General features: G+C 46.7%; 1 protein-coding gene across 1 annotated transcript; it reads right to left on the bottom strand.

Moving 5' to 3' along the window:
- Nucleotides 1-1,148: 1,148 nt before the first annotated feature.
- Nucleotides 1,149-8,485, bottom strand: fibcd1a (fibrinogen C domain containing 1a). The gene is made up of 8 exons (XM_049579771.1): nucleotides 8,408-8,485; nucleotides 6,265-6,380; nucleotides 5,809-6,175; nucleotides 3,925-4,057; nucleotides 3,521-3,657; nucleotides 3,167-3,263; nucleotides 1,875-2,054; nucleotides 1,149-1,743 (listed from the first exon to the last, which is right to left on the bottom strand). The coding sequence occupies exons 1-8, from the start codon at nucleotides 8,483-8,485 to the stop codon at nucleotides 1,481-1,483; spliced, it is 1,371 nt and encodes a 456-aa protein (XP_049435728.1). The 3' UTR covers nucleotides 1,149-1,480.
- Nucleotides 8,486-21,705: the final 13,220 nt, after the last annotated feature.

Consider the following 21,705-nt stretch of genomic DNA (forward strand, 5'->3'; position numbering starts at 1 on the left):
GATCTCAGGGGGAGGGTCTACGTCATTTACATAAGTTTCGTCATCACGTCAGCAGGAAGTGCTGCACTGTGACCGATCACCCATCAGCCCCATTCGGAGCCACATCCACCTCTTACTGAGTTTAGACCTTCATCTGTTGGTTTCATCTATGTGAGCCATCCATCCATCACTCCATCCATCAGTCCATCCATCAGTCCATCCATCACTCCATCCATCAGTCCATTCAGTAACATTTAACAAACGTAGTTGCATGATCAGTGGTGGAGGAAGTATTCAGAGTCCAGTTGTACAAATACCTTAAGTTAAGATTTTCATTAAAGTCAGAGTTAAGGTTAATTTTTTCAAATATTTACTTAAGTATTTAAGATTTTTCTCCTCACCTTGGGCTTATACTTAAGAAATCCCTTATAATTAGTTAAACCGTTGCACGGAAGACTTCAGGTATCACAGGCCCGAGGGCAGATAAACGAACTGTAAAATCTGTCTCAATGCAGTAAATGCCTTAGTGTTTTTCCTTCACTAAAAAAATGTTCTAAGGGATTCCCTTCAGCACCTTTAAGTAAGACCGTGAATTAAGGGGAAATTAAGCCATAAGTGTCATATTTAGGAAGAAAAGTTAAGGTGTTTTGTGCCTGGCTTCCCCATTAGTTTTTGTTATGTTCTTTTCTTTAGTAGAAGTACTGACACCACACTGTGAGATTACTCTGTTATAATTAAGTCCAAATGTTCCTTAAGTACACATCAGCAGGTGTAATCAGCGTGTGTGCAAAGTGTTACAAGTAAGAGTACCCAATACAGACAATTTAAAAAACATAAAAATCTTAAATTATTTGAAATAAGTTGTTCAAAAGAACGACTGAAATGATTTTCAAAAATAATTATTTTCTGTCAGTCAGCTCATTGATTAATTGACTGATTGTCTACTAACTCAATGTCTCTACATCAGTGTCCACACCTGTTGGTCTGTCTCAGACTGTGTGAAGGATTTCTACCGTCATCTGTCTAAGTCTGATACATATTCAATCAATAATCCATAATCAGACAGCAGCAGAAGGTCAGAAACTGTTTATTGATCCATCAGCTCTGACATCATCAATATGAAAAGTTATTGATCAGAACACACAGCCAGATATTGGAGATAAGAACACATGATCACATCTTAAAAAACACACAGACTGACGGCCGGTGGTCCTGACGCCGCCATTGAGGTCAGAGGTCAGGGGTCAGAGGTCAGGGGTCAGAGGGTGTGTTCAGATAAGGTACAGAGGCGTTACAGGGTCAGAGGTTGGGGTGGGTGAATGAAGTGTTATTATGGTTTAAGGGTCAGGTTTAGCTCAGGTTTAAGAGTCAGGGGTCAGGTTTAATTCAGGTTAAAGGGTCAGGGGTCAGGTTTAGTTCAGGTTAAAGGGTCAGGGGTCAGGTTTAGTTCAGGTTTAAGAGTCAGGGGTCAGGGGTAGGGGTCAGGTTTAGGATCTGATGATCAGGAGTTTGGTTTGGTGTTGGGTCGTATCTTCATCTCGGTGAACCTGAGTGAGTACTGCCAGCCCGTCCAGCTGGACCACTCCACCCCATCAGCGTAGGAGGCATGGCCTCCCCTCAGGTACTGCCCGTTTAGGTTAGAGGTGTGGCAGTTACGGTACCACCATGCCCCCTGGTAGTATGCTGCACAGTTGTTCTCTGACTGGTCCTGGTCCCGGTCTTTGGTGGTGAACTGCATCCCAGAATGCTTCAGGAAGGAGTCACCTAGAGGTCAGAGGAGCACTTGTTAGTGCTCTGTAGTACTGTTTACTTGTACTACAGTGTGTGTCATACATATATGACCTGGTGCCTTTTCCTCTAAATGTTGCTGAACTTTAGTAGCAGTGGCTTCATACCTGCAGTCCCTGAGTACTGGTCCACGGTCAGTGGGTATCCATCCTCCTCGGGGTTCACAGAATCCCGACCAACAGAGAAATCACCATAATGAGCGAACGCTGTGGCATTATCGAAGTCGGCCATGTCAATCCGCAACTCATAACCACCTGATCTGGTCAGAGAGTAGATCCTCTGGAGACCTGAGGGACAGACAGACGGATGGAAAGACAGGCAGACAGACAGACAGGGAGAGAGTTGTGTCATTTTCAAAGGTCCAGACTCAGAGCTTCTTGAGTCCTTGTTAGGTTCCAAATAATAATGACAGACAGCAGAACCTTTCTGGTTCTATGCTCCATCAGAACACTGCAGATGTCCGTCTGTCTGTCTGGTGTATTTACACGTTAACCCTCTGCCAGGACGGACCTCGAGATCAACAGGTGAATGGTTGTAGCTCTGGCTGTGGTTCAGGTATAGTGTCAGACTGTGGTGGTGCACCTTGATGTGAAGGTCCCGTCTGACAATCACTCATTGCTGCTTGTCTGACATTGGATGAACACCACCTGAAGCTAAACCTGGACAAGACTGAGATCGTTCCTTCAGGGAAAAAGACAACCTAACTATCCATCACCGTGACAACACTGTGGTGATGTCACTTTGGACGGTGAGGAACCTGAGAGCCACAAAAAACTCTGTTGCACCAGGTGGCCTAGAGCTAAACCATGAAAACCTCAGATGGAAGATGGAGGATGGGCCAAATACTGAACCTCAGGTGGGACCTTGTACGATCGCCTCGACCACCAGTTTATGAATGTGACCCTTGTGTGTTCAGAGTAATAGAAAGGTTCAGGTACTCATCCAGGTGTTTGTCATCTGGTGCTGGTCTACAGGGCGGTGATAGAGACTGTGTCCTTCTACACAGAGTCAAGGTCAAGCACCACACGCCTCCTCCATCACTGTACGACCCCCAAGGTTCCTTTCTGGGTTCTTGTCCTCCTTTTCCACCCGCACAGAACTGGTTCTGTTTTGGTCCATGCACCTAATTTTAACCCTCTTGGAGCATTTTGACCAAAAATAAAATGGTTCCACACCTGAAAAGTTGGTTCTCAGCAGGAACCAAAGAACAGCAGGTTTTTCTTGACCTGAGGAGGCAACACGGTCTCACTGTGAGGTCGTCCGAAACTGGAGCCTGAGTGAGACCGGTTTGTCTCGACAGGCTCATCTGCACCGCAAGAATTTGTTTGGCTTGAATGTAACAGACACTGTGATGAACTCTGTGTGTGTGTGTGTGTGTGTGTGTGTGTGTGTTTCAGACCTAGCCAGTGCTCTCCTGTAGTTTTTCCGAAGCCATCTCGGTATGCTGCCCAGTCTCTGAAAAAATTCACAGAGCCGTCCTCCCTCCTCTGGATCACCTGCGCGCACACACACACACACACACACACACATACACGTATTAAAACCAGTCACATCAACACAATTGTTTAATTAATTAAATATTTCATTAAAGATAAACTGAGATAAACAATGATCAGCAGGTGGAGCAGGTGGAGCATGTAACCATGGAGACGTCTCAAAAAGATGCACACGCTGCAGGACATGTGACCACCACCAGAGGACGCTGCTGCTGTGTGCGTGTGTGTGTCTGTGTCTGTCTCTCTGTGTCACACACCGTCCAGCCTCCTCCGTCAGTCGTCATGTCGCAGTAAACCATGAAGCCGTCGGGGTCGTGAGTTGGAAACACAGAATAAACTCCGTCCTCAGAGATGCCGGACGCCATGACATCACTGCAGTCTCTGGGTCTGACAGCTGAGACACATAGACGGACAGAGAGAGAGACAGACACAGAGACAGAGACAGACACAGAAACAGAGACAGAGACAGACAGAGACAGACACAGAAACAGAGACAGACAGAGACAGACACAGAGACAGACAGAGACAGAGACACAGGAAATGAGTCTGTATGAGAGCGATTACTTCAGTCAAGTGTATTAGTGTGTGTATAACTGTGCATATTATTTCACATTGGTGTGTGTTACCTGTGTGTATTAATGTGTGTACTGGTGTGTGTTACCTGTGTGGGCAGAGTCTTTGTGCAGCTCTGTGTTGAGTCTCTTCAGACTCTCCGTCTCCCTCTGCAGGCTGAGCAGAGAATCACTGAAACCTGAGACCAGCTTCAGCACACCTGAGTGACTGTCAGAGAGCACCTGGACAGGTGAGACACACACGCACGCACGCACGCACGCACACACACACACACACACACACACACACACACACTTTTACTTCACTTTATTCTGATTCAATCTATTTACTACATCTTCATATTGTTTTACAGCCACTATCAGATTGGACTTGATTTGTATCTGTGACCTGGCCACCATGTTAGACACTAAGCCCCGCCCACCGGCCAGGTCACAGACAGAAACAGAATCCTGATTCTTATCTGACTCAGGTCACCAGAACCGATCGACACGATTGATTCCTCTTCTCTGATTGGCACGACACGGCTCTGCTAATTATGTCATACAAACCTGTACAACACAGCTCTGCTAATGATGTCATATGAACCTGTACGACGCAGCTCCGCTAATGATGTCATACGAACCTGTACGACACAGCTCTGCTAATGATGTCATATGAACCTGTACGACGCGGCTCCGCTAATGATGTCATACAAACCTGTACGACACAGCTCTGCTAATGATGTCATATGAACCTGTACGACGCGGCTCCGCTAATGATGTCATACGAACCTGTACAACGGACTCTGCTGATGATGTCATAGGAACCTGTATGACGCGACTCTGCTGATGATGTCATAGGAACCTGTATGATGCGACTCTGCTGATGATGTCATAGGAACCTGTATGATGCGACTCTGCTAATGATGTCATACAAACCTGTACGTGACTCTGCTGATGATGTCATATGAACCTGTACGACGTGACTCTGCTGATGATGTCATAGGAACCTGTATGATGCGACTCTGCTAATGATGTCATACAAACCTGTACGTGACTCTGCTGATGATGTCATAGGAACCTGTACAACGCGACTCTGCTGATGATGTCATAGGAACCTGTATGACGCGACTCTGCTGATGATGTCATAGGAACCTGTATGACGCGACTCTGCTGATGATGTCATACAAACCTGTACGACGTGACTCTGCTGATGATGTCATAGGAACCTGTATGATGCGACTCTGCTAATGATGTCATACAAACCTGTACGACGTGACTCTGCTGCTGATGTCATAGAAACCTGTACAACGGACTCTGCTGATGATGTCATATGAACCTGTACGACGTGACTCTGCTGATGATGTCATAGGAACCTGTACAACGGACTCTGCTGATGATGTCATAGGAACCTGTATGATGCGACTCTGCTGATGATGTCATAGGAACCTGTACAACGGACTCTGCTGATGATGTCATAGGAACCTGTATGATGCGACTCTGCTGATGATGTCATAGGAACCTGTACAACGCGACTCTGCTGATGATGTCATAGGAACCTGTACAACGGACTCTGCTGATGATGTCATAGGAACCTGTATGATGCAACTCTGCTGATGATGTCATAGGAACCTGTAGAACGGACTCTGCTGATGATGTCATATGAACCTGTACAACGGACTCTGCTGATGATGTCATAGGAACCTGTACAACGGACTCTGCTGATGATGTCATATGAACCTGTACAACGGACTCTGCTGATGATGTCATAGGAACCTGTATGATGCGACTCTGCTGATGATGTCATAAGAACCTGTACAATGGACTCTGCTGATGATGTCATAAGAACCTGTACGACGCAGCTCCGCTGATGATGTCATACGGACCTGTATGACACAACTCTGCTAATGTCATAAGAACCTGTACGATGTGACTCTGCTGATGATGTCATAGGAACCTGTACGACGCGACTCTGCTAATGATGTCATACAAACCTGTACGATGCGACTCTGCTCGGTCTGCAGTCCGTCCAGTCTCTGGTCCAGAACGCTCTGCCCTCTTTTCAGAAAATCAGCTTCCAGCCTTAGATTGTGGGCGTGGCCTGACAACACCTTCAGCTCCTCAGCCAGCTTGTCGACCAGTCCCGTGTCCTGCCAGTTGTCTGCACTGTGACTGGACAACGCCCGTAGCAGGGACGTCTGCAGCGCCTCCCAACGCAAGAAGTTCTCGCTGTAGTCCGGACAGTTGGGGTCCAGGAAGATGCTGATTGGCTCGCCGTCTGCTACACGGGAGACGGACACCAGGGGGCCAGACTCTTTGGGATTGGTTGAGATCACCGGCGAGGAGGAGGAGCCTCTGCCCCTGGTACCATGACAATAGAAACAGACAGGTTGTCAGACAGAGAGTGAAACAGACAGACAGACAGACAGACAGACAGACAGGTGTGTTACCTGCTGATGAAGGGCAAAGGGACGTGGTTCAGGTGGAGGATGATGACCACTGCTGAGGTGATGACTAATATGACGACCAGCGTGACGACAGACCAAAACAGGAAGCTGCAGCATCTCTGAACACACACACACACACACACACACACACACACACACAGATAAGCCATGTAACCTGATGAGTTTAATTAACTTTTTGTTGAAATTCACCACCATAAACTGGTGTCATGTCAGAGAAACTTCCCAGCATGCACTGGGTCTGATGAAAACAACCTTCTGCACCATCGGAACCACATCCATACCATACATGTGGACAGAGCAGGTTCACTGTCTCTCTCAGCACAGTCTCAGGATCCTGGAGTAGACACCAGGAGACCGGCCTTTACACCAGGAGACCAGCCGTTACAGTGGGCTCTGGGTTCCTCCTGGTGCAGAGGGCCCTGGGTTCCTCCTGGTGCAGAGGGCCCTGGGTTCCTCCTGGTGCAGTGGGCCCTGGGTTCCTCCTGGTGCAGAGGGCCCTGGGTTCCTCCTGGAACAGTGGGCCCTGGGTTCCTCCTGGTGCAGTGGGCCCTGGGTTCCTCCTGGTGCAGAGGGCCCTGGGTTCCTGCTGGTGCAGAGGGCCCTTGGTTCCTCCTGGTACAGTGGGCCCTGGGTTCCTCCTGGTACAGTGGGCCCTGGGTTCCTCCTGGTGCAGAGGGCCCTGGGTTCCTGCTGGTGCAGAGGGCCCTTGGTTCCTCCTGGTACAGTGGGCCCTGGGTTCCTCCTGGTACAGTGGGCCCTGGGTTCCTCCTGGTGCAGAGGGCCCTGGGTTCCTCCTGGTGCAGAGGGCCCTGGGTTCCTCCTGGTGCACAGGGCCCTGGGTTCCTCCTGGTGCAGAGGTCCCTGGGTTCCTCCTGGTGTAGAGGGCTCTGGGTTCCTCCTGGTGCAGAGGGCCCTGGGTTCCTCCTGGTGCAGTGGGCCCTGGGTTCCTCCTGGTGCAGAGGGCCCTGGGTTCCTCCTGGTGCAGTGGGCCCTGGGTTCCTCCTGGTGCAGAGGGCCCTGGGTTCCTCCTGGTGCAGAGGGCCCTGGGTTCCTCCTGGTGCAGAGGGCCCTGGGTTCCTCCTGGTGCAGGACCCGGCCTCATGTGTCCAGAGTGTAGGCAGTTCCTGGATGATGAAGGCAGTGATGTCATTGACTGGCCCTCTTGTTCCTCTGACCTAAGTCCAGCTGAGCACCTATGGGACGTTATGTATCGGTGTGTCCACCACAGACTGTCCTGGAGCTCACTGATGCCCTGATCCAGGTCTGGGAGGAGATCCCCCAGGACACCGTCCTCCGACTCATCAGGAGCTCAGACGTTGTCAGGAGGTCATACAGGACCAGCCTGTGAGTTCAATGTTTGACTTTGATTTTGAATCCAGCCCTCAGTGGGTCGATGATTTTGGTTGTTGAGTCATTTTGTTCTCAACTAATTATAAAGTGTTCATCAGTGAAGATTTTACACTTCAGTCAAAGTCACTTCAGTTCATCAGGATCTGATGTAGTTTCTGGAGCAGTGAATAAATGAAGAACTGTAATAAACTGGCTTTGTCTCTGTCAGGCTGTGAAAAGAGGGTGACACAGCCTGTATGTAGCCAGGATGGGGGATTGTGGGTGGTGCTGTGGGGAAACATGTCCCCTGCAGTGTAAACATGTCCCTCTCTCTCCCTCTGTTAAATCTGTAGATCCTCAGCAGACGTCAGTGAAGGCAACAGCTGCTGCAGATTAGAGACACTTTGATCTGACACGTTAACTCAAGATTATCAGGACTTAACTCCTGTACGTCTGTGTGTGTGTCTGTGTGTGTCTGTGTGTGTGTGTGTGTGTGTGTGTGTGTGTGTCTGTGTGTGTGTGTGTCTGTGTCTGTGTCTGTGTGTGTGTGTGTGTCTCTGTGTGTGTGTGTGTGTGTGTGTCTGTGTGTCTTTTTGTCTGTGTGTGTGTCTGTGTCTGTCTGTGTGTGTGTGTGTGTCTGTGTGTCTGTCTGTCTGTGTGTGTGTGTCTGTGTGTCTGTGTGTCTGTGTGTGTGTGTGTCTGTCTGTAGGCTGCGTTACCTGAGGAGTGTTGGTGGTCTAACGGACAAGCTAAAATGCTAACATGCTAACAGCTAACATGCTAACATAGCCTGTACCTTGTGTTTGTTGGGTCGTTTGCTGTCCAATTCAGAGCTGCTGTTGTTCATGATGGTCCACCTGTCGTTCAGCATCATCCTGAAACACAAACACACCTGAGCTCCATCAGTCCACCTGCAGGAGGACACGGCTGCTGCAATGACTCATGGGAGCTGTAGTTATAAATGTTTGTGTGTTAAAGTGCTGAGACGTTTCTGATCCTCTGAGATCTGAACAGAGAACCATCAGTAACATGTTCCCGCTTTCAGAGTTTCATTATAATGGAATGTATAGACCTTCAGAACCTCACACAGTACAACTAACATCCTCTGTACTAGAACTTCTGATGCATCTATAGAAGCATATAAACAACCTGTAGAACCCTCCCTGTGAGAACAGACCTGTAGAACCCTCCCTGTGAGAACCAGTATTGGGTAAGGGTTACTTTAAAAGTAATCAAAGTACGTTACTGCGTTACTTTTGAATAAAAGTAACCAGTTACTTTACTGCATTACTCCCTGAGTAAAGTAACTCAATTACTTTAAAAGTACTTCCAACGTTACTCCCTGAGAAAAGTAACTCAAGCACTTTTAAAGTACTTTTGAGTATTCTACATTTCCTATTGGGCAATGGACCACAGGGCGCTAAGCCTACATTTTTTGTCTCCAAAATTAAAGTTATGGACCACTTGCCCTTCACTCCAGTTCTCCCATCACAGCCGTCACTTTGACCAGTAGAAACACAGAACGATCTGCTGCCGTAGACAACTGTATGACAACAACACCCCAGCGTTTTTAATATTTCCTCTAGGGATGTTACCACACAGAGTAAAAGGGGGAAATGATGGTGTGAAACAGCAGAGGCACTTTGTCAACCCGCTGAGTTAACTTTACTGTCATTAGCATCAAGCTAGCAAACAGTGGTACATCCTCATGGTCGGACATAAAGTAATAACATTAACAAATAGTGGCGGGGCTTTTACTCACCACAGCTGCAGAGGCTCCCAGCTTCATTTGAAACAGACTACATTATAGACGGTCCGTTATTTATTAATCCCTCTGTGTGTTTATATATTCACTTTTTATCCGCTCCGTTGTCTTTGTAAAGTTAACACATCGCACCGTCATTTCAAACTCAACACTTGTTTCAAATTAAAAGCCCCTTATAACCTCGGCTGAGAGAATCCCTCCATTTTCTAAATAGGCTTTTATTCTGAAACATTTGTCAGAACTTCCTGTGGAAGATACAGTAGCTTGATAGTTTACGTGTGGCGCTTCAAATGTAGCTCCTGCCATCTGCTGACGCTTTTAGGTGACTACAACAACATGTCGGCTGGCACATGAACACACACAGCGACTCAAATAATAGTAAAGTAATAAAAATAGGACAAGAATAACCCAATGACATCACACACGCCGTGAAAGACGACCGGGGATAATTGGTGAGTACCAGCGTGTAGCGTGTACCAGGCATAATGCAAGTCCTGAGTCTGAAATATGTCTGTCAGCGAGTCTTCCTCCACCTATTTAGACTCCACCGTAGACAATGGCAGCATTTCTCCAACCACGTAGCGACCCACAAGCTCTGTGGCTTCTTTCAGACTGACAGGTTTAATGTTATCTCCGTTATTAGAACCAAACAACAGCCGTTGCTGTTTCGGAACTGAAGGACCAGCATTCTAAAAGTAACGGAAGTAACTGATGTCTTGTTTGAAAATGTACTTAAGTATTTGATTACTCTTACAGCAAACTAACGCGTTAGGTTACTTGTTACTGCAAACAGTAATCAAAGTACTCTAACCCAACCCTGGTGAGAACAGACCTGTAGAACCCTCCCTGTTAGAACAGACCTGCAGAGCCCTCCCTGTGAGAACAGACCATAGAACTACAGTGACCTATAGAACCACCTAATATGGTCTCTGGAACTTTCTACACTACCTTTTGAACATCATGAGGACCTCTAGAACGTCCCCTGTGACCCCTAGAAACCACTAAATGTTGCAGATATCACGAATCTGCTTGTAGAACCCTAGAACAGGTTTAATTTTATAGGGACGGATACAATGCACATAGATAAACCGCAGGCAGCCATCCAGTGCAGCATATATCACAATGTTTATAGCAAATGCTAACTCACAACATCTGTCCCTAGAAAACAATACGATAGATCAGAGAAATAAAGAGGTGTAGTAGAGATAATAAAGAGGTTCAGTAGAGATAATAAAGAGGTACAACAGAGATAATAAAGAGGTTCAGTAGAGATAATAAAAAGGTACAACAGAGATAATAAAGAGGTTCAGTAGAGATAATAAATAGTTTCAGTAGAGATAATAAAGAGGTTCAGTAGAGATAATAAATAGTTTCAGCAGAGATAATAAAGAGGTACAACAGAGATAATAAAGAGGTTCAGTAGAGATAAACTCTATATAACAAAGTACAATAAGAAACACATTTAAAAACAATGCATTTTAAAAACTAAACATGCCTGTTGCTGAATCAGACAGGAGTTGGTAGCTCTCTTAAAGATGGTAAAGTTTGCAGCAGATTTCAAGTGATCAGGTAGCAAGTTCCAAGACTTTGCTCCTTTCACTGAAAAGGATGTTTTACTGAGTGGAACTTTACAATTTCTCCGCCAAGAACCATCACCTTATCGTGGTGGAGGAGTTTGAGTGCCCTAATGACCCTAGGAGCTATGCTGTCAGGGGCATTTTGCCCCTGGTAGGGTTTCCCATGGCAGATTGGTTCTGGGCGAAGGGTCAGACAAAGAACGGTTCAAAAGACCCTTCATGATGGATAAAAACAAGGATTTGTGTACCTGGCCCGGAGGGTTACCAGGGCCCCGCCCTGGAGCCAGGCCTCCTGCAGGCCCACCACCCACAGAGGGATCCAGAAGGGTTCGGTGCAATGTGGATTGGGCAGCAGACCAAGGCGGGGGCCTTGGCGGTCCGATCCTCGGCTACAGAAGTTGGCTCTTGGGACATGGAATGTCATTTCTCTGGCGGGGAAGGAGCTGGAGCTTGTGGAAGAGGTTGAGCACTACCGGCTAGATATAGTCGGCCTCACCTCGACACATAGTTCCGGCTCTGGAACCCAAGTCCTTGAGAGGGGTTGGACTCTCTCCTTCGCTGGAGTTGCTCTGGGTGAGAGGCGGAGGGCCGGGGTGGGCTTACTGATAGCCCCCAGACTCTCTGCCTGTAAGTTGGGGTTTACCCCGGTGGACGAAAGGGATGCTTCCCTGCGCCTTCGGGTCGGGGAACGGGTCCTGACTGTTGTCTGCGCTTATGCACCGAACAACAGTTCAGAGTACCCGCCCTTTTTGGAGTCCCTGGGACGGTTGCTGGACAGTGCCCCGACCGGGGACTCCATTGTTCTGCTGGGGGACTTCAACGCTCACGTGGGCAATGACAGGGTTAGGGACCTGGAGAGGCGTGATTGGGAGGAATGGCCTGCCCGATCTGAACCCGAGTGGTGTTCAGTTATTGGACTTCTGTGCAGGTCACAGTTTGGCCATAACTAACACCATGTTCAATCATAAGGATGTTCATCGGTGCATGTGGCACCAGGACAGCCTAGGTCGCAGGTCAATGATTGACTTTGTAGTCAGGTCATTTGACCTGCGGCCATATGTTCTGGACACTCGGGTGAAGAGAGGAGCAGAGCTGTCAACTGATCACCACCTGGTGGTGAGTTGGATCAGATGGCGGGGGAAGACGCCGCGCAGACCTGGCAGGCCCAAACGAACAGTGAGGGTCTGCTGGGAACGCCTGGCGGAAGAACCTGTCCAGATGATCTTCAACTCCCACCTCCGGGAGAGCTTCGACCGCGTCCCGAGGGCAGAGGGGGACATTGAGTCCGAATGGGCCTTGTTCCGCTCTGCCATTGTCGAGGCGGCGGTTGTGAGCTGTGGCCGCGAGGTCACTGGGGCCAATTGCCGCAGTAATCCCTGAACCCGCTGGTGGACACCAGAGGTGAGGGGAGCTGTCAGGCTGAAGAAGGAGGCCTACAGGGCATGGTTGGCCTGTGGGTCTCTGGAAGCAGCTGATGGGTACCGGCGGGCCAAGCGGAGCGCAGTGGCGGCAGTCGTGGAGGCAAAAACTCAGGCGTGGGAGGAGTTCGGTGAGGCCATGGAGGAAGACTATCGATCGGCTCCAAAGAGGTTCTGGCAAACCATCCGGTGCCTCAAGGGGGGAAGGCGGCAACTTGCTCACACTGTTTACAGTGGGGGCGGGGAGCTGCTGACGTCAACTGGGGACATTGTTGGGCGGTGGAAGGAATACTTTGAGGAGCTCCTCAATCCCACAAACACGTATTCCAGTGAGGAAACAGAGACGGGGGTCTCAGGGGCGGGTCGTCGAATTTCTGGGACAGAAGTTGCTGAGGTAGTGAAACAACTCCGAGGCGGCGGAGCCCCGGGGGTGGATGAGATTCGTCCTGGATATCTCAAGGCTCTGGATGTTGTAGGGCTGTCCTGGCTGACATGTCTCTGCAACATTGCGTGGACATCGGGGGCAGTGCCTCTGGAGTGGCAGACCGGGGTGGTGGTCCCCATTTTTAAGAAAGGGGACCAGAGGGTGTGTTCCAACTACAGGGGGATCACACTCCTCAGCCTACCCGGTAAGGTCTACTCCAGGGTGCTGGAGAAGAGGGTCCGGTCGATAGTTGAACCTCGGATTGAGGAGGAGCAGTGTGGTTTTCGTCCCGGGCGCAGAACCGCGGACCAGCTCTTTACCCTCGCCAGGGTGCTGGAGGGGGCATGGGAGTTTGCCCAACCAGTCCACATGTGTTTTGTGTCCCCAGGGGCATCCTGTGGGGGTTGCTCCAGGAGTATGGGGTTGGTGGCCCCTTGCTAAGGGCCATCCAGTCCCTGTACCAAAGGAGCATGAGTCTGGTTCGCGTGGCCGGCAGTAAGTCAGACCTGTTCCCGGTGAGGGTTGGACTCCACCAGGGCTGCTCTTTGTCACTGGTTCTGTTCATAACTTTCATGGACAGAATTTCTAGGTGCAGCCGAGTGGTGGAGGGTGTCAGGTTTGGTGACGGGAGGATCTCGTCCCTGCTATTTGCGGATGACGTGGTCCTCCTAGCTCCATCGAACAGTGACCTCCAACTCTCACTGGGACGGTTCGCAGCCGAGTGTGAAGCAGCTGGGATGAGAATCAGCACCTCCAAGTCTGAGGCCATGGTCCTCAGCCGGAAAAGGCTGGATTGCCCACTCCAGGTCAGGTGGGAGGTCCTGCCTCAGGTGGAAGAGTTTAAGTATCTCGGGATCTTGTTCACGAGTGAGGGTAGGATGGAGCGGGAGATTGACAGGCGGATTGGGGCGGCGTCAGCAGCGATGCGGACACTTATCCGGTCTGTTGTGGTGAAGAGGGAGCTCAGCCAAAAAGCTACGCTCTCAATTTACCGGTCGATCGGTATGTTCCAACCCTCACCTATGGTCATGAGCTCTGGGTAGTGACCAAAAGAACAAGATCGCGAGTACAAGCGGCCGAAATGAGTTTCCTCCGCAGGGTGGCTGGGCTCAGCCTTAGGGATAGGGTGAGGAGCTCAGACATCTGGGAGGGACTCGGAGTAGAGCCGCTGCTCCTCCACATTGAGAGGAGCCAGTTGAGGTGGTTCGGGCATCTGGTAAGGATGCCTCCCAGATGCCTCCCTTGGGAGGTGTTTTGGGCATGTCCAACCGGGAGGAGACCTCGGGGCCGCCCCAGGACACGCTGGAGGGACTACATCACCCGGCTGGCCTGGGAATGCCTCGGGGTTCCCTCGGAAGAGCTGACGGAAGTGGCTGGGGAGAGGACGGTCTGGGCTTCTTTGCTGAGGCTGCTGACAGATGTGACAATATCATTGAGTTTAGAAATAACAAGGCACAGTCACATGTCAAGCAGTTTCTTAACATTTTAAAACAGCTAAGGTTAGTCTTGACCATTTTACAGATCTTTTTGAAATCTAAAATGATCCCTAAATACTTCTCCTCTGTTTCTTGTACAATGAGCTCACCTTTAATCTTTACATTCAGGTAGCTTTTTAATGGAAAAACAGACAGATTGTGGGTTTTTTTGTGTCAAATAAGAGGCATCAAGCCACGCTGATACTTCTTCTAAGTTTTTAGTCGCTTGTCTGCAACAGCATCACAGGTTTTGCCAGATGTACGCTGACGATTGTGTCATCAGCGTACATCTGGAGAGCAATATCAGGGCATACTTCTGGAAGATCATAAATATACAGACTGAAAAGGATAGGACCTTAGATAGTTCCTTGGGGGATTACTCTGTCAAGTTTAGGAGAAACAGACCTCACATTATTAATCACCACACACTGTTCATGCCTCTTTAAATATGAATCAAACCAAGACAATGACCGTTTTGAAAAATTAAACACCGACAGTTTAGAAATTAAAATGTTGTGGTTTACAGTATCATATGCCTTTTTCAGATCCAGGAACACTGCACCTACTACATTTCCTTTATCAAGGGGTTGTTTTATGCTTTCTAATAGTACACAAGTAGCTTACTTGGTGGAATGATTATGTCTAAAACCAAATTGTAAAGGGTGCACATAAAGATTCATCTCCAGATAATGTAACAACTGTTCTGAGACCACCCTGCCCAGCACTTCAGACAGGACTGGAAGGAGACTGGTAGGTCTATAGTCACTCATCTCTTCAGCATTCCCAGATTTTAAAATAAGCATTACCAAGGCATTTTTCCATCTGTCTGGGAATTGCCCAGTTTTGATGGAGACATTAACAAGATGATAAAGAATACTGTATCTAAATTATATATCATTGGTGTTCAAATCATTAATAACCTTTAAGACAACATCTTTAGTGACTCACATAGGTAGGATGTTCTCAGGGCAGGGAATGTATCAAACTTACTTAACAATTTCTAGAACCTTATCAAGAACCTCTAAACCTTAACCCAAAATGTCTTTATGACACCAAGAACTTTGAGAGGAACCTCCAGAAATTCATCAAGTACCTTTAAACCAACCCAGACACCCCCAAGGCCTTGTCAAGGACTCCTAGAACCTCATGTGGGGCATCTAGAACCTTTCTAATGACCTCTGTAACCTTCTCCAGGACCCCTACAACTTTCTTAAGGAACTCTAGAACCTTCTTAATGAGAAACTAAAGACTTGTTGAAGTCAGGAGTAATGACTTGTTAAAGACTTGTAAATGACTTGTTGACGGCAGCAGTAGAGCTGCACAGCAGCAGCAGCAGCAGCAGCTGTGAGCATCTGTCTCTGTCAGATTCACTTAAGTGTGACTTGTTAAAGACGTGTTAAAGACTTATTATTAAAGACTTGTTAATGACTTGTTAAAGACTCATTGCAGTCAGCAGTAAAGCCAGGCAGCAGCAGCTGCTGTGAGCGTCTGTCTCTGTCAGATTCACTTTAGTGTGACTGATCTGTTGGAGTGTCTTGAAACGCCTCACAGGACAAACATACACTAAGTTGTTAACAGAGGGAAACACATTAGAGTCTGATGACTATGATGAAGATGATGAAGTTTAACCCTCTGACCTCAGAGACATGTTGAAACACTCTTCTGATAATCTGATTAAACTTTCACACTTTAATCCATCAACAGGAAGTTCATCTGAAATCAATCAATCTGAAACCAATCAATCTGAAACTAATCAATCTGAAATCATCAATCTGAAACTAATTAATCTGAAACTAATCAATCTGAAATCATCAATCTGAAACCAGTCAATCTGAAACCAATCAATCTGAAATCATCAATCTGAAACCAATCAATCTGAAACCAATCAATCTGAAATCATCAATCTGAAATCATCAATCTGAAACGAATCAATCTGAAATCAATCAATCTGAAACCAATCAATCTGAAATCAATCAATCTGAAACTAATCAATCTGAAACCAATCAATGTGAAATCATCAATCTGAAACCAATCAGTCTGAAATCAATCAATCTGGAACCAATCAATGTGAAATCATCAATCTGAAACCAATCAATGTGAAATCAATCTCTGTATTGATCCAACATGGAAGAATCATTTCTGTCAGATATATTTATCCTGCTGCAGGCTCACTGTGTATATCAATGACTCTATAAACACTGGATTTTTTTCTTTGTCTTTCTGTGATTCAAACTTTGTTTTCTGTAATTAACTCACAGCTGATGAAGACCATGATGATGAAGACCATGATGAAGATGTCTGTTCTGGGTCAGAGGCTCAGGTCAGTAGAATAATCTGACTCGTATTCTTCATCATAAATTAGGATGATGAGTTATAAATATAAAGGTTAAAGTGATTAAATCCAAACAAGCATCAGAAGCTGTGAAACTTTAATCTGTGATTCGTCACACGCTCTCAACACTGAACTGAAATCAGAGCATTAATTAACTTTTTTGTTTATAGTTTTTCATTCTTTAGAAGAACGACCATAAAATAATAAACTTTAAAAAAAGATTCAAACAAGTGTTAAAATATGAAAACACATAAAAACAGTTTGATGATTCAGAGCTGTTTGGTAATAAAGTTAAATCAATAAAGATAAAATCCTGTCAGTGATTTCAGTTTCCTGTTCCTGGTTACAGATCACACAGTCCATGCCGATCCATCACTGATTGATCAGCTTGTTCTTCACTGATGAAAATTAATAAATTAATAAAGTTACCTGGTGGTGTGTTCGGGGTCCAGCAGACGATAACGAAAGAAACTTTATTGGTCCTGTTTACAGAGACATGTTGTCTTCACATCATCATGGTAACAGAGACAGACGGTCAGAGAGACGGTGACCATCTGCTGTCAGCAGGGCGAGAGACACTGACACACAGTGAGACAGAGAGAGAGAGACAGAGAGAGAGAGAGAGAGGGAGACAGAGAGAGAGAGAGAGAGAGAGAGAGAGAGAGAGAGAGAGGTGTGACCCTGTGATAATCTGATCGGTTTACTGACGATCCGTTGACACACTGTGACACTGAACACACGTCACACACTGTGACACTGAACACACCGTCACACACACTGTGACACTGAACACACGTCACACACTGTGACACTGAACACACGTCACACACACTGTGACACTGAACACACGTCACACACTGTGACACTGAACACACGTCACACACTGTGACACTGAACACACGTCACACACTGTGACACTGAACACACGTCACACACTGTGACACTGAACACACCGTCACACACACTGTGACACTGAACACACGTCACACACTGTGACACTGAACACACGTCACACACTGTGACACTGAACACACGTCACACACTGTGACACTGAACACACCGTCACACACACTGTGACACTGAACACAGCATCACACACTTTGATACTGAACACACGTCACACACTTTGACACTGAACACACCGTCACACACTGTGACACTGAACACACCATCACACACTGTGACACTGAACACACGTCACACACTATGACACTGAACACACGTCACACACTGTGACACTGAACACACGTCACACACTGTGACACTGAACACACCGTCACACACACTGTGACACTGAACACACGTCACACACTGTGACACTGAACACAGCATCACACACTGTGACACTGAACACACGTCACACACTGTGACACTGAACACACGTCACACACTGTGACACTGAACACACGTCACACACTGTGACACTGAACACACCGTCACACACACTGTGACACTGAACACAGCATCACACACTTTGATACTGAACACACGTCACACACTTTGACACTGAACACACCGTCACACACTGTGACACTGAACACACCATCACACACTGTGACACTGAACACACCGTCACACACACTGTGACACTGAACACACGTCACACACTGTGACACTGAACACACGTCACACAGGCTACCTTTGCATCATCAGCCTGTGGATGTCTGCTCGTAGTTCCGTATATTTGGACACAGCGAGCTTGGACCTCCCGGACCTCCTGGGAGAAGTTTGGCTGTCTAACGCTGCTGCTCTCTTCTGCCATGGCGCATTGAGTAAACTCTCATTACGCCTTCGCGCGGCACATTTAATCAATCAATCAATCAATTTTATTTATAAAGCCCAATATCACAAATCACAATTTGCCTCACAGGGCTTTACAGCATACGACATCCCTCTGTCCTTAAGACCCTCACAGCTGATCAGGAAAAACTCCCCAAAAAACCCTTTAACGGGGAAAAAAACGGTAGAAACCTCAGGAAGAGCAACTGAGGAGGGATCCCTCTTCCAGGACGGACAGACGTGCAATAGATGTCGTACAGAACAGATCAACATGATAAATTAACAGTAATCCATATGACACAGGGAGAGAGAGAGAGAGAGAGAGAGAGAGAGAGAGAGAGAGAGAGAGCGAGAGAGAGATATGCAGGTAATGACAGTATCTTACAACAACATTAATGGAAGTAATAATATTATAGTTATAGTTCTGGTTACTGCGGTACAATATGTTGAAAGTATGTATTAATACCTGGCAGTATACATGTGTGACAATAATCATATGTGTATAATAACAGAAGAAGTATGACTAATGACTAATGATGGCAGCAGCAGCAGGAGGCATCTGGCAGGACCACGGCAGCAGCACAACCACACACGTCACGCTGTCCAGGCACCGCTGTGATATGAGTTAATCTGAGAGACAGTGGAGCACAAAGGCTCCCGGAGAAGAAGCCGAGTTAGTGACTTGCAGAATGCGCGAGTTAGCTAGATGCAGTAATAGGATACGAGAGAGAGAGAGAGAGAAGGAGAGAAGGGGCCCGGTGTATTATAGAGGGGTCCTCCGGCAGACTAGGCCTAAGTCAGCCTAACTAAGGGCTGGTACAGGGCAAGCCTGAGCCAGCCCTAACTATAAGCTTTATCAAAGAGGAAAGTCTTAAGTCTAGTCTTAAATGTGGAGACGGTGTCTGCCTCCCGGACTGTAACAGGAAGATGATTCCACAGGAGAGGAGCCTGATAGCTGAAGGCTCTGGCTCCTGATCTACTTTTGGAGACTTTAGGGACCACGAGTAACCCTGCGTTCTCAGAGCGCAGTGTTCTGGTGGGATAATATGGCACTATGAGCTCTCTAAGATATGACGGAGCTTGACCATTTAGAGCTTTATAAGTTAACAGTAGGATTTTAAATTCAATTCTGGATTTTACAGGGAGCCAGTGCAGAGAAGCTAAAACAGGAGAAATATGATCTGGTTTCTTAGTTCCTGTTAGTACACGTGCTGCTGCATTCTGAATTAGCTGGAGAGTTTTTAAGGACTTACTAGAGCTACCTGATAATAGAGAGTTACAATAATCCAGCCTTGAGGTAACAAAAGCGTGGACCAATTTTTCTGCATCTTTTCGGGTCAGGATAGGCCTAATTTTCGCAATATTACGCAGATGAAAAAATGCAGTCCGTGAGGTTTGCTTTAAATGAGAATTAAAAGACAAATCTTGATCAAATGTTACTCCGAGGTTTCTTACGGTAGTGGCAGGGCGAGGAGAGGGGCTCATTTGATTGGTCTGATGTGAATCGGCTGTGTAAAACCCACTCCACGCCTTCTCTCCTCCCTCTTTCCGACTTGCGCAGGATGGAGGGACGGAGGTGGGAAAGGAGTAGTTGCGTCAGTGCACATGGTGTGCCAAACTTGCAAAATCCGCCTGACCGCACCCAGTTGGCGAAGCGCAGGTGCGCTGCGCCTCCGCTTCGCCCGGTCTGCGAAACTAGTGGCCACCGTCACACACGGTGACACTGTACCACTGAACATATTCTGAGGGTGTGACAGCAGTACCTTCATCATGTCTCTGACAGCTTCTGTTAGTTTACAGAATAAAAAAGTTTTATAAACAAGTTCAGCTCAAACTGTTTGTGCATTAATCAATTAGTGGATTCATGTCGACGATGAACTTATCAGTCAGTTAATCAAATACTTAGTTAATGAATTAATCCATTAATCTATTAGTCCATTATTTAATTCATTAGGTAATAAACTAGTCACTGAATTTATCAAAGTAATTAATAAATTGTTTTTTTATTTAAGTAACAATAAAATCAATAACTCCACTAATCAATTATGGAATTAATTAAAAAACACAGACAGAAAATAAACGTGAAACTATAAAATGGGACCAGATTCAAAAACTTTTACCTTCAATAATGTTCAAGACTAAAATATATTAGTAATAATGTTTATATAATATAAAATAATGTAATAATGTAATATAATGTAATATGATATAATGTAATGTAATATAATATAATATAATGTAATGTAACGTAATATAATATAATATAATATAATGCAATATAATATAATGTTATGTAATGTAAGTTAATAATAATAATAATAATAATAATAATGATAATAATAATAATAATAATAATAATAAAAATAAATCGGTTTTATATAGCGCTTTTCTAGGTACTCAAAGACGCTTTACAAAAGAATACACACAGGAACAGGCACTCAAACAAAAGACTCAAACAAAAGGCAAGTAAACAACACTATACACTACACTACAAAGGGACCACACGTTAAGAGAAAGAGCGGGTGGAGGATGAAGGCGGAGGATTTTCAGATGCTGTAGGTGATCCTGAAGAGATGGGATTTAAGCTGACTCTTGAATGAGGGGAGTGTGTCAGAGTTCTGGATGGCCAGGGGCAGGGAGTTCCAGAGGGTAGGGGCGGCGATGGGGAATGCTCTGTCCCCCAGGGTGCGGTACTTGGTCTTGGTGATGGGGGTGAGAAGGTTGGCATCGGCGGAGCGGAAGGCGGCGAGTGGGGGAATGGCGATGGAGGAGATCGGTCAGGTATGAGGGTGCAAGGTTGTTTAGGGCTTTGTAGGTGGTGAGGAGGATCTTGCGTTGTTTTATGGGAAGCCAGGGAAGTTGACGGAGGATGGGAGTGATGTGTTCTCTGGAGGGGGAGTGAGTGAGCAATCGGGCAGCCGAGTTTTGAACATATTGCAGTTTTTGAAGAACAGTGGTGGGGAGGCCATACAGGATGCTATTGCAATAGTCGAGTCTGGAGGTGATGAAGGCGTGAATGAGTGTTTCGGCGGCAGAGGAGGAGAGAGTGGGGCGAAGGCGTGCAATGATACGGAGGTGGAAGAAAGATGTTTTGGTGACGTGGTTGATGTGTGACTTGAAGGAGAGTGCGGGGTCCATGATGATGCCAAGGTTTCTGACCAGGGGGAGGGAGTGACAGAGTGACCATCGATACAGAGTAAGAAATCCTGGGAGGTGGGGAGGATGGATTTTGGGCCAAAGATGATAATTTTCGTTTTATTGCTGTTGAGTTTTAGGAAGTTGTGGTTCATCCAGGTTTTGATGTCGGTGAGACAGTCGGTGAGG

Source organism: Epinephelus fuscoguttatus, linkage group LG6, assembly GCF_011397635.1.
Source record: "Epinephelus fuscoguttatus linkage group LG6, E.fuscoguttatus.final_Chr_v1".
Lineage (NCBI taxonomy): Eukaryota > Metazoa > Chordata > Actinopteri > Perciformes > Serranidae > Epinephelus > Epinephelus fuscoguttatus.